The following is a 14582-nucleotide window of genomic DNA, read 5'->3' on the forward strand; positions in this document are numbered from 1 at the left end:
AAAGTTGGGTCAAAACCACTTCCAATGCATGCGTATTCTCTTTTATTGCATTAATTCAATTTAGTTCTTAGATAAAGTGTTGTTTCTGTTGTCTAATTCTAAGGAATTCAGGTAATGAGCCTTATAAGCAAGGACTATTTTCTTCTGCCGCGTGGGTGTTCTAAGGCTCTCTAACCAATAAAATCAAACAAATCACCACATGTATTTGTTTACATGAGGTACTGAACGTTCCTTGAATAAACTTTAGTGAAGCAGTTTGGTTAGAATATTCAAAGTATTTGAGTGGTATGCAACCAATCTGACATTCAGGTGCATTTGGGTTGCATACTACCAAGGAGCAACTGATCTATAATAACCTCCTATGAAAATACACGACGGGGAATATATTGGAACCAACTTGATGGATCATTTTTATCAACAAACTCGATTCCTATGTTTTAGCCCTGTACAACCTGAAAAAAATTCATTGTGGTCCATAGGGGTCGCGGTTTCTCAAGGGTAGAGTGTTCGCCTCTGATGTATGGGGTCAGGCACGTAGCCAAGGAAAGGTCCGAACCCCACTTTGAAACCAGAAATGAAAAAACAATTAAGGAAGGATGAAACAAAAAGAAACGATAAAAAGAAAAATCAGCGTTAAAAATAATAATAAAAAAAACTACAGCAAGCGTTTGGTTACTCTTTCTTATGAGGAGTTTTGTGTGGAGGAAACAAGGGGGATCAACTTAAAAGTGGATATTATTGTTATATACGTAGAAACACAATAATGACCAAAGGTTATGTGGAAAGAAAGCTCTCTTAACATATAATTCAACAGAGAAAGGGATGCAGATATTGTAAAATATTGTTTGACATTATTGGATACGTACTTGTTATAATAGTTGAGGTCATAATGAAAGAAAAATTATTATATATGAATGAACAGAGCAAGGAACGTAGATATTGTAAAATCTTTTTCAATACTTTTTTAAAAATATTCTTTTACTCGAGATTTCTTTGCTAACATATCCTCATTTTATTGTCCTAACAAACTAATATATGTTGCTAGTAAAATAGTTTAGATTGATCAAGCCCCTGTTGAGATAACTACAGTATTTCATGTCACGCCCCCCCTCCCAGCATTACGATATCCTGGTTAAACGAACCACTATATGTTGCCAGTAAAATAGTTCAGAACGATCGAGCTCTTGGTATGATTACCGTAGTATTTCATGTCAGGGACCCCCCTATTATGAAATCCTGACTACGTGCCTGATGAGATCTTTGGTTCGAGCTCAGCTCAAGCCAAGTGAGCTTTGTGGTGGACAAACATCGTCTGCGTGGGTTTTCTCGGGATTCTCCCACTTCCTTCCTTCCACCAGTTCATTCATTTTTCATCATCACCGTCTCCTATATCCTAGCCGGCATAACGTGGGACGTAAAACTTATTTCGTTTGACGTAAAGATTTCATGACGTGGTTCTTGAGATCTCTTGTCCCCTGATGAACGGACACGTAGTAGATAAAATTATAAAAGAGGTTTTGGTTTTTATAGATTTGGCTAGAACCGAAGAAAGACTAAAATCGATGGACAGAAGGTTCGTTACGTGATACTGAGGGACGGGGGACTGAAAAAAACCCGGTCAGCATACACAGTCGTGGGGTTTGAACTCGAGTTCTGAAGATCATGAAATGCGAATAATAATTATTAATCACTGCTCGTTGCTCATGTTCAAGGAAAAATTGTCATATAAAACAGATCATCACTATCATTGCCTCGTATTTATACCTATTACATATGGTAAGGTGAGTCATAATATGATTCTGTTCACCAACAGACACTCAAAAGTAAAAATTGAATCTTTAAATTGAGAAACGGTTGAAGATGGCTCAGAATGGATCAGAATACAAATCAATATGACTTCTAAATTCATTATGTTACTTAGAAAACTCGTGTATTCGACAGCTATTTATAACAAACGAGAGTTCTATATATTATTCATTTTTTCTTTTTGAGTTTTACCTTATTATTTGGCTATAACATTCCTGACACATTCGTTAGTTGAATATGAATGGATCTTGGACATATATTTTTATAAGAACCACACTGACAGGGCACCAGATATCATATACAGTTGAGACGTTTTGCTTATTTTTACTCCACCCGTAAACTTAACAAGAAAACCATAAACTGTGCCTCCCGTGACAGGAGTGTCTGGCCAGAGCATCTACGGATGTAGTAAGATCAGAGGCGGATTGTTATACCATGTGAGGGGTGGGGATTACGAAGGGAGCAAGAGAGGGGACGAAATTTATTGGACGGCTAGATCATTGTACGGAAGTTAATTTTCACGGTGAGAAAAAAGGAGGGGTTTTAAACGATACCATCAAGCTATTACGGCGATAACAAGCTAGCATCGCGTGAGCCAACAAGGTAAAACAGTAGCAGCCCGTTGCCTCGAAATCAATTAGTATACAGAGCCTTCGAGTCCGTTGTAAAGAGAAAATACGAGAAAAATTCGCCTCTGAGCATCATATGTAATAATTATTGCCAGTAGACCATTATTTTTCTTTTTTAACTTCAGTGATTGTTAAGGGGGTGGAGACATGCAGCACACATACACACACACATAGATACTGTAACAAAATATAATTTGAGCGGCATAACTAATAAGTTTTTCACAAATCCATATTTTACGTCAGTTCTTATGGAGGAGGGAATTGCATGCAGTGATAAATAGCTCGGCTTTCCGAACGTTCTAAATTGTAATTTAAAGAATAACAGAGTACCCAGGTTAAAAAGATAGGAACTTCAGAACGAACTAACAGTGAACATCAAAAGGATAAGAGATTTTATTTATATGATATATTTTTTCCTTTCATTGTGAGGCCCAAAATTAAAAAAAAAAAAAAAAGTATCTTAGCCATTTACGAAGATATCGATAACGCTCTGAATATAATTAGAAGGGAACACGATAGATGCTAGACACAAAACACTTTGTTTATTTTTTCTTTCTGGTTTAAGGATCGTACATCTGTTTCTTAATAGAGGAGTCCTTATCTAGTCCCCCTTCCCTTGTTAATTTCGTGTTTTAAATACTTCTTAGCAAGTCGTCTGACAGCATAAAAAAAAAAGAACTGGTTATTATGTAAAAATATCAGAGAGAAAAATATGAGAAAATAGCTTTTTGTAACATTAAAAGAATCGTTTATTTTATTTTATATAACAGGCTATAACATTTTTGTTTATTTACAACTTGGAAAATAATATTAGAATTAACACCCAAACTGGTTCATAAGTGCAATAAATAGTTATGTAAGTGTAATCACGAACGAAAATATCGCATGTCCAATATTTTTGTCAATAGCTTCATGATAAATGGACGAATTTGATTGAACCGTTGTCGGGAAGAGATTTTGTCTCACTGCAGAACCGAAAACGATACCCTCATTGAACAAACTGGTACATGTTCACATTAAGTAAAACTAACTAATTAACTGTATGGCCTACGGAGCCCGAAGGTTCAATGTCGCGTTCACAAAAGATCTCCATTGACTTCTATCCTTAGCCAATTGGATCCAGTTTCTATTTTGTATTACTATTTATGTGAGATCTATCTTAATGTTGTCTTCCCATCTGCGCCTAGGTCTTCCTAATGGTCGTTTTCCGATTGGTCTTCCAGTTAAGACTTTGCAAGTGTTCCTACTTTCTTCCATACTGGCTACATGACCTGCCGACCTGAGCCTCCTAGATTTGATAACTCCAACAATGTTTGGTACACGGTATAAATTATGTAGTTTCTGGTTATGAAGTTTCCGCCATTCCCCACGTTCCTCTTGGGCCCAAATGTTCGTCTTAATATCTTATTTTCAACTACTTTCAGTCTACGTTTTTCCTTGAAATTGAAAGGTTATGCAGGGGTGCCCACAAGGGGGGGCTATGACGCAAACTGCGTCATTGAAATATTTGGGGGGCTTAAAAATCTATATAAATATGTTTGATGGGGGGGGGGGGGGTAAAATTAATCGAAAAGAAGATTTTTTTCATGGAAGAACACCTACGGATTGTTGTATGATTAACGTTTGCGTCTCGCGCAGGTTCTTCTTTTTCTTCAAATAAAATAGGATCTCTTTTTGGTAGGCGTGATAAGTTTATTGAAGTTAATAAGAAAAATAAAAGTTACAAGTTCCACAACAAACAACTACAAAATCTCACTGATTGTTCTTTCAGCAAAATTATTAAAGTTCCATTTTAGATACAAAATGGAATCACCAAAACGAAGAAATATCAGAATATACGATGTAAAAATGTTCGTTAATAAAGTAGACTAAAATACAAGATGTTATAAAACAAGTTACTATGAACCAAAATGCAATAATCCTAGATACAGTAATCCTAGATACAGACCGCAAAGAGTTTAATAGCAATATCAACGTGCTTTCCCGGAATGTGCCGAGCCTTGTATAGCAACTAGTATATAAAACTATCGTAAGCACAAAGATCGAATCATCACATGAGTTTAGGTCGACACGTGGACGCACGTGGAGACCTATCATACAGACTTTGAAACTGGACTTAGTAATCCATACTCTCACTGCGTGATGTACACGCGCGTACATTATCATACTTCCTTGAAAAAGAAACCATTACAAAAGAGAGTATTTTGAAAGTACATACACTATCATCACATATGTGTGACCCTTCAGTGACCCTACATCCTGTTGTTCTTGGCTGGCACATTATCAATAGCTTAAAGAATAAAGATTCGTCTTTTATACAATATTAACATTGACTTCAAAAATAATAATATAACAACTATAAAATACACTAACTTATAATCGAACCCCGATCCTTTATATACACTATATACAGTGACATTCCAGGTAAGTACTGCTAAGAGGGGAGGTGCATCGAAGGTGATAAACAAAATAAGAAAAAGAAAAAGAAAAAATAACAGTAAATATATGTTCATACAACACCTCCCTCCTTTTTTGGATTTTCATATCAAATTGCGAATTTGGTTGCGAATTTGGATACTGAAAATTCTCAGTCTGATATGAAACATTAAAAAGATTCTTTTTTTTTTTTTTACCTTTCCTTACGTAGATTAGGACTTTTCTTAGGGGGAACAGCTACCTGTAACTCATCTGTAATCTCAGTAGGCTGCTCAGCAATTCTCGACATGACTACAGGCTCAGTGGTATCTTGTTTTTGATTTATTTTGGTAATAATAAAAGGTTTAATGCATATTTGTTTACAACAGCTATCATCATCAAAATACCTTTTGAAAAAGCGAAAACCTTTACATCGGTAACAACAACAAAATATTAATATTAGAGCTATCAGAACTGTACCAAAATATGAAAACCAAGAGAGATGGGTTACCTTTTCAGAATGAAGTAGTTTCCATTGTTCATCATCTATTTTCTTTTCTACTTCCTGAATTTTATGGCTTGCTACCTTTAAGTCACTAACCGAATTAATTACATGCTGAATAGGTAGGTTAATTTGCATATCTTCCAGGTATATATGAGAATTTAATATTTCACAACAATTATCAGTAAGATTTAATTTCGGAGTAAAGTCTTTACCTGTAACATTGGTTTCGAACCACATTTGTGTTTGCAGGATCGCCTTCAAACCATAAGCTTTACAATTATTATCTAGATGAATAATACCTGAATTTGTTAAAATTAAATCATAAGGTTCAAATCCATTACATAATATTGTCATTTTCTCTTCCTGTGGAGCAGCAAAAATCCACTCATTGTTATTTAAGGTTACGAATATACAATGATCAATTTGTATTACATGTTTATTACAATCCATAGGAACATAATGAACATATTGCAATAATTTCATTTCACACTCTTGATTTATATGACTAGACAAGATAGGAAACGTTTGTTTACACAAAAACCAATCTTGTTTAAGAATCTTACATTTATTGAACTCAATTTCGGTCATTTTTGCGTAATATTGTTTAATTGAATCAACCAAAAGGTAAGGTTTTTCAGGTTGAATAAAAACAAATTTATTTGTGGTATTCTTTATTTTAGTAGGGAAGGGAGTTAACTTATATACCAGATAACGAATGGAGTCTGTCAAAGGGAGACGAATTACATAGGCTAATATTCCATTATTGATAAATACATCTAAATTTATTATTTTTAATAACAAGTAACTATTCCTAGTACTTGTCCCAATTGGTAAAGATAACGCACTATGGAGGTCACTTTGACTAGCCTTCCAATGTTGGATTATTTGATAAGGAGTAATTATGTGAGGCTGTAATACACCTTTCTGTGCATTTAAAATTGCTTGCAAAACAATTTCATACTGATCCTTTAAATCTCTTAAATACCTTTCAACTTTTGCGATATGTTCATTTATTGTATACTTTAGATTTAAATCCAAAAATGCTTCATTTAAATGTCTCTCTCTTTTTGATATCTCTTTACTTATATGCTCTAAACCTTGACTCAAAATATTTTCGTTAGTCTCTACTGTGTGAAGAGTTTTATTAATACCTTGTAGGGTAGATTTAACAATAGTCATCTGCTCTTTACTCAATTTCAAGAAATCTAATTGTTCTTTTTCTAATTTATTGATTTTTTGAGTGTAATAATTGGCATCTTCATCGTCCAAGGTGCCAAATAGAAATTTAGTAAGGTGACCAATACCATCTATTAACCCTCGTTTTCTTCTACTTTCTTGCGAAGAAATTTTTGTTACTTCTTTTATTATTTCCTTAGCCTCTTTGATATCAGATACCTTAGTCAAGACTTGATTTACAAACACTGTAGCACAACTTGTTTTATTTGATTTCACCACTGAGTGTCTACACAGGTCTTGTGTCCTATCTACGTAAGTTTCCAAATTATGAAAGCTTATATCTAGCTTAGTTAAGTTAACGTAAGAGCAGTGCTTAAAGTGAGCCGGTATGAGCCGGTTATGCATCCGAAAGTTAGAAAATCGGCCGGTATGGCATACCGGTAAAAGTAACTGATTTAAATTGAAATTTGCGTGTAGAAAAAAACTGATTTTACACATGAGTCAACAAGTATCTTTGTATTATCAAAGATTTCGTTGCTGCTGCTTCGAAAGTAAATAAGTCCCTATTATCCTATTCAATGGCAGAATTTGTGCTCTTGATTTTTTCAACATTTGTGCGAGCAATTCCAACCCCTCCTTAATAATAATAATAATAATAATAATAATAATAATAATAATAATAATAATAATAATAATAATAATAATAATAATAATAATAACAATAAAAACGTACCGTACACCTAAAGTGCTTAACCTGAATCCACCCCTGGCATTGACAGAACCTTTTATTCTTTTGACATTGTCTGGACTCCTGTGTTTACATTTATAAGAAATTCTTACACGAGACCAGACCAGAAGATGTTTTTGAAACTGGAAATGAGATTGGAAAAAACCTAGATACTAAAGACGAGAGGAGAGTGCCTACAAAGTCTTCAAAACGAGACGAAAAAGAATATGGGCATATATGTTTTCTTGTTTTAATCCACTTAAAGGCCGCGTTGTTTCACTGTTATAAATCCCAAGTTTCAGTAAACGTACTATCCATGTTATTCCACATTTAGATCGCCGATATGATCAAACAAAACTTAGGAAAGCAAAATCATTTTACAAATATTTATTTGTTGTGCTGATGATAGTGGCGTGTAAAACATTTACAAATTAGTGCTCTCTCTCTTTTTCTTTCTATAGATTTTTCACGTCAAAAATGGTGCAAAAATGTCAGTAATAGAGATGCTCTTTAGGTTCTGTTAAAATTATTACTCTAAGTGGTCATATTTGTTCCATACCGCCACCTCATCTGATGTCACTTTAAGCACTGCGTAAGAGACCAATTGCCAGTAAGTATTATATAACTGAACCTCTCCTAAAGAGTCATAATAAATACCTGCTGTATTTTCAAATTTCTTTATGCGTGCTCCAAGCTCTAGACTACTACATATAAGAGAAACCAGTAGAATAGCTTTAAGTCCTATCATTTTGAACAACCCTGTAAATATAGAAACGTTATTTTACTTTCCTTACTTTTTTTTTACAAGATAACATGAAGAATTTGAGTTACTTAATAATACATCTTTAATCTATTGGCATGCACAGTCATCTCTTGTTTGCCAACCTTTAAGGTACAGTTTACACCTTTTGTTCGGATTACATCGTACGGTCCCCGCCACAGACTGTCAAGTTTCTTTGATCTGCCGCGGCGGACTGACTCATCATATAATAACACTTTATCTCCTTTCTGAAAAATGCATTCGTTTTCGTTTCTATCATAATATTCTTAACTTTTCTCCTTTTAGTCAATGAGGTTTGCTCTAGCTAATCCGTGCATCTCCTGCAATTTGTGTTTCAACTGTTTTACATAGTCATCGTAATTGTATACAACTACAGAGGGTTTTCTTTGTAATACACCTGGTACATTTACACCCAAATAACAGTTCGAAGGGAGGGTATTGAGTGGAACTATGAGGAGTGGTATTATAACAGAAAGTAGCATATGATGTTAATTCGTCCCAATTATTCTGATTTTCTGCCACATAACATCGCAAGAAAAATTTTAAAGACTGATGGAATTTTTCTATACCACCATTCGATGCCGGATGGTATGGGGTAGTATGCAGTTTTTCTATTTGTAACAATTTACAAATACGCGTGAAGACATCGCTTAAGAAATTACTTCCGCAATCAGACAATATACTGTGTGGAATGCCAAATTTTAGCACTACATTCTCGACAAAGGCTTTGCTGATTGTATCAGCATCTTGAGAAGGGATGGGAATTGCAATAACAAATTTTGAAAGGTTATCTTGTACAGTCAATAAATATTTGTTTCTGTGTTCTAAGGTTTCTGGGAGAGGCCCGACTAAATCTAAAGAGACCTTTTCAAAAACTGTACTGGGAGTGTCAGTTATTACCATCTTCATTTTTACCTTTTGCTGTGTGTTTCTATTCTTTTGACATATTTCACACCCTTTTATGTAATCTTCAACATCTTCCTTCAGTTTTGGCCATTCTTTAATGTCAATATTATTTAAAGAAAGGTACTTCCTAATCTTTTCATAACACCTATTCATTCCTATATGTCCACCTAGAATTTGAGTATGAAACTCTTCTAAAATTTTGTTTTTCGTTTCTAAGTCTAAAGATTCAGCTTTTTCTTTCTGTTGTGAATCACAATTTGATACCCTATCTTCTTCTTCAATAACATCTAAAGAATACATTCGTGACAAGGCGTCAGAATTTGTATTTAAGCTTCCTTTCTTATACACAATTTCGTATTGATATTCCTCTAAAAGTATTCTCCATTTCAAAAGTCTAGACGTCGGATTTTGTACTCTAAAAACCCACGTTAGTGGCTTGCAATCTGTGACAAAGGTTACTTTTGTTCCGTAAATGTATGGTCTAAAAACTTTGCTAGCCCACACTAGAGCCGCCAGTTCCCGTTCAGTCGCTGAATACGATCTCTCTGCTTTATTGAAAACTCTACTAGCATATGCAATTGGAAGATCTTTGTTTATTTCACCCTGTGAGAGAATAGCTCCGCAGGCAAATGCCGAAGCATCCGATGTGATTATAAAAGGCTTTTTAAAATCAGGATACTGCAAAATTGGAGGAGTTGTCAATTTCTCTTTAAGAGAATCAAATGCAACTTGTTGTTTGACTCCCCAAGAAAACTGGATGTTTTCTTTTAATAAGGACGTTAAGGGTAAAGCAATTTTACTGTAGTCTTTTAGAAATTTCCTATAATATCCAGTAAGTCCTAGAAATCCCTTAATTTGTTTCTTTGTTTGGGGAACAGGAAAGTCCTGAACTTTCTCCACTAATCTTGGATCTGGTTTTACTCCGTTAGGTGTAATGACATGTCCTAAGTATGTTAGTTCTGGTTTCAAGAATTCAGTCTTATCTACACTTAACTGCAGGTTGCTTTTGCGAAATCTTTGCAAAATCTCACGTAATCTACTATTATGCTCTTCTAAAGAACTAGAGAAGACCACTAAATCATCAAGATAAATAAAGCAACTCGTACCTGTCAGCCCTGCTAACACTGTATTCATCAATCTTTGAAAGGTGGCCGGTACTGTCGCCAGACCAAAAGCAAGTCGCTTGAATTGATAATGATTTTCAGGTGTACTGAACGCAGTTATAGGTCTATCCTTTTCCCTAATATAGCATTGATGGTACCCACTATGGAGATCTAAACTGGAAAAGTAACGCGCATTCGCTAAATTACTCAAAATGTCGTCTATGTTAGGTAACGGAAAGGACGAATGCACACACAAATCATTGACAGATCGATAATCGACTATTAGTCTATATTTCTGTTTTCCTGATGCATTGAGTTTCTTTGGAATAAGGAAAATAGAACTGTTCCAAGGAGAAGTTGAAACTTCTATAATGTCTTGTTTTAACAACTCTTCTATTTGCTATTTAATTCTTCCTTATGACATTCAGCCACTCGGTAATTCTTTTTGTTAACAATTTTGCCTACATGTTTGGGATCAATAATAATTTCATGTTCAAGAACATTTGTAGCAGTTAGTTTGTCTCCTGGTAGAAAGAAAACATCATTGAATTCATCACAAAGTTCAAGTATACTTTCTTTTTCTTTGTGTGGTAAATGACCTAGCCTTAATAGCTTGTGAAGCAATTTTAAACGTTCAGTTAAACTTTCTGAATTTGACTTCTGTGGAACCCTGTCTTTTTTACACTGAATATTTAAAACATGGTTTTCTTCTAATTTCTCTAACTCTATCGGATCTAAAGTAATATTCTCTACTGAAGAATTTACATTTAACACACTAGCTATGCATTTATTTTCTTTCGCTACTGTCAAACAAGAAGAAAGAAAAACGCCCGGTTTAATCTCTCGTTTTTCTACAATTCCAATTCCTGTGCTGTTTGTGGGAACAAAAACTAACTTCTCGCATCGAGCTGGAATACTATATGTCAACGGTAGTATAAGCTTATCGCTGCCCTTAAGGTCAAGTTTCTGGCAAGCATGTGTTGACAAGGGAGGAGGAGGGGGAGGATGGAATTCTAACAAACAATTTTTTTGTTTCAAAAAATCACGACCAAGAATGTGTCTGCCTTCTGATAAGCATCCTTCAGAAATAACATGAAATTTATGTGAGAATTCTACTCCTTTTATCACTAACGTTAGATAAATAGTACCTAGTGACCTAGTTTTAACATTGTTTAGTCCTTTCAATGTCACAGTTTGTGTTGTATCGATATTCTTTCTAAAACTGTATGGAAGTGCATGGATTTGCCAAAGACCATGGATTTGCCAAAGATCACTGCCCGTATCTAAGAGAAAAGTTGCATCAACATGCAATTCTTTAATGAATGCCGTAATAGTACCTTCTTCTTGATTTGTTACTATGCAACCCTTCGTGTTATCTGAGATGCAAACAGGTTGCTCATTTACATCCATTTGCGGTTTCCCTGACCATTACAACTTGAGCACATCTGACTACTGCAGGCTTTTACTTCATTAAAATGCAGAGAACTTTGTTCTTTATCACAAATTCTCTCATTTCCACTAGTATTTACCCTACTAGTATTTCCACTAGTATTTACTCCACTAGTATTTCCACTAGTATTTACCCTACTAGCAACATGCAAACAATTGCTATAACCTTCCGTGCCTCGCGCGGCGCTCTCGGAAAAATTACAATTAACCCCTCCTGTGCCTCTCGCGGCAATCTCAGGAGAATTACCATTATTACATCCTGTGCCTCTCGCGGCGATCTCAGGACAAATTTCACAAACATGTACCGTTTTCATAAACTGATTAGAAGAATTTCCTCTTTCCTTTCTTTTCTGTAATTTGCATTGAGCTTTGGTGTGACCAGGCTTATGGCATAGGTAACATACGAATTCTTTCTTTTGAGCTTTCTTACTATTTACATTTGGAAGGGGGAGAGAAGTGTGGGAAGTGATCTGTGTTTCTTCTTCTAGAGCGAGTTCGATAATATATCCTAAGGATGTATCATCATCGCTTTTGGATCTTACAATCATCTGAATTCTGTCATTTGTTAGCCCCTGAATAAAACTTGCTTTAGCTAAAATTTCAACAAGTGCTATAGCTCCTGGCAATTTAGATGCATCTATAACACGAGCAACGGCTTCGCGTAATTGACTTTGAAGAGTATCTACTTTACTTGCCCATGAAGCAATTGAATCAGCTTTGGTTTGTCTAGCACTAAAAAGCTGGCATGCATAAAAATCAATAGTTCGTCTAATGGAATAATTTTCTATTAATATTTGTTTAACAGCTTCCCACGTAGTAGTGGTTTTTCTAACTAATAACTTAGATCTAGCATCCCCAGTTATTTTTGCTTTAACAAATTTCAAAAGGGTACTATGCTTAGCTGGGTCAACCAATTCAAAAGCAGCATCTACATTAGACAGAAATTCTTCTAATGCTTCTCTTTTTCCCGAAAATGGTACCGAAATTAACTTTAGTGCTTCTGACACACTACAATACTCTACTTCTGTATCAGAAGAATCAGCACTACCACTGGTAGCCATTGGCAATTAGTACTTACGTTAAACTATACAATTTAAATTTACAAAAATATTTGTTAACGACAATACCTTTCTTACACCTTCTGTTTTGCTAAGTATTCCCAAGATTAAACGAGTGAAATATTTTAATCCTTCCCTAGAGGAACGGTGAATACTAAAGCCTTCTATCCTAGACTGCTCTTGTCTTGATTTTACGTTATTCACTTCACAAGTAAACAACAACCGCGGTAACCAAAGAACAAATCTTTTCTATCTCCAGGCGTAACACTTGAAAATTTTGGAAGTTCAAACAAGCAATGAAAATTTTAACCAACCTTGAATTTCCTGTGATGGGGGGTGCTGCTGGCGTCGATCCTGGTACTTTTCCGATGTTGGTTTAAAGATGAGGCCTCTGGATTTCCACAAGATCTCCGCTTGGATTGTTGCTCAACTGGGACCAGCCACACTTGAGAATGGTACTGCTTACTGGATCTCTGGAACTGGTTGCAATAAAACTGGAACACTGGAACGGTGTGTACGCCGAGGTATCCGCTACACCTTGAACAGGCAAGCTTCTTGCACTCACAGTAAAAAAGGTGTTGTCGACGAAGTGCGGTCTGTATCTGGACGTAACGATATTTTAAAAAACGTATCAGCTTCGTGTCGAAGAAACGAACTCTGATTACAATGGTGAATGTTCAACTTAGTAACTGTGGAACGTGCACTGGAATCGAACTTCGAGTACGTCGGTTGAGATCCTGCCCAGCTGCCACCACTTTATTTTCCTGTTGTATGATTAACGTTTGCGTCTCGCGCAGGTTCTTCTTTTTCTTCAAATAAAATAGGATCTCTTTTTGGTAGGCGTGATAAGTTTATTGAAGTTAATAAGAAAAATAAAAGTTACAAGTTCCACAACAAACAACTACAAAATCTCACTGATTGTTCTTTCAGCAAAATTATTAAAGTTCCATTTTAGATACAAAATGGAATCACCAAAACGAAGAAATATCAGAATATACGATGTAAAAATGTTCGTTAATAAAGTAGACTAAAATACAAGATGTTATAAAACAAGTTACTATGAACCAAAATGCAATAATCCTAGATACAGTAATCCTAGATACAGACCGCAAAGAGTTTAATAGCAATATCAACGTGCTTTCCCGGAATGTGCCGAGCCTTGTATAGCAACTAGTATATAAAACTATCGTAAGCACAAAGATCGAATCATCACATGAGTTTAGGTCGACACGTGGACGCACGTGGAGACCTATCATACAGACTTTGAAACTGGACTTAGTAATCCATACTCTCACTGCGTGATGTACACGCGCGTACATTATCATACTTCCTTGAAAAAGAAACCATTACAAAAGAGAGTATTTTGAAAGTACATACACTATCATCACATATGTGTGACCCTTCAGTGACCCTACATCCTGTTGTTCTTGGCTGGCACATTATCAATAGCTTAAAGAATAAAGATTCGTCTTTTATACAATATTAACATTGACTTCAAAAATAATAATATAACAACTATAAAATACACTAACTTATAATCGAACCCCGATCCTTTATATACACTATATACAGTGACATTCCAGGTAAGTACTGCTAAGAGGGGAGGTGCATCGAAGGTGATAAACAAAATAAGAAAAAGAAAAAGAAAAAATAACAGTAAATATATGTTCATACAACAGGATAGACAATTGGGGGGTTGCGTCACAGACATAAGGGGGGTGGGCACCACTGGGTTATGGAATACTATTTTGTTTTGCAAAAATAATCTAGTAAGAATTCATGTGAAATAATTATTTTTTGTGTTGATTTATGAAGAATTTAGCGGTTTCTAGTACACTACAGCATAATAAATTGAAGTCTTAATAATTCTAGAAAGAAAAGTAAGCCTTCTGGGACAGCTAAGAACACCCAAGGACTGTGTGTAAGAGTAAAAGGCGCAGTCTTTCTTAACTTTGGCACTTATTTTTATTTTAATTTCAGTTTAATTAATAGGCCTAATAATGAAGGAAATTGTGGAATGAAGAAGG

At 35.1% G+C, this 14582-nt stretch overlaps 1 protein-coding gene across 1 annotated transcript; it reads right to left on the reverse strand.

Moving 5' to 3' along the window:
* Window positions 1–3213: 3213 nt before the first annotated feature.
* LOC145676680 (uncharacterized) lies at window positions 3214–14223 on the reverse strand. The gene is made up of 2 exons (XM_081747524.1): window positions 12870–14223; window positions 3214–8017 (listed from the first exon to the last, which is right to left on the reverse strand). The coding sequence occupies exon 2, from the start codon at window positions 7027–7029 to the stop codon at window positions 5065–5067; it is 1965 nt and encodes a 654-aa protein (XP_081603650.1). The 5' UTR covers window positions 7030–8017; window positions 12870–14223; the 3' UTR covers window positions 3214–5064.
* Window positions 14224–14582: the final 359 nt, after the last annotated feature.

The sequence above is a fragment of the Thermobia domestica genome, unplaced genomic scaffold (assembly GCF_964235325.1).
Source record: "Thermobia domestica unplaced genomic scaffold, izTheDome1.hap1.1 HAP1_SCAFFOLD_291, whole genome shotgun sequence".
NCBI lineage: Eukaryota > Metazoa > Arthropoda > Insecta > Zygentoma > Lepismatidae > Thermobia > Thermobia domestica.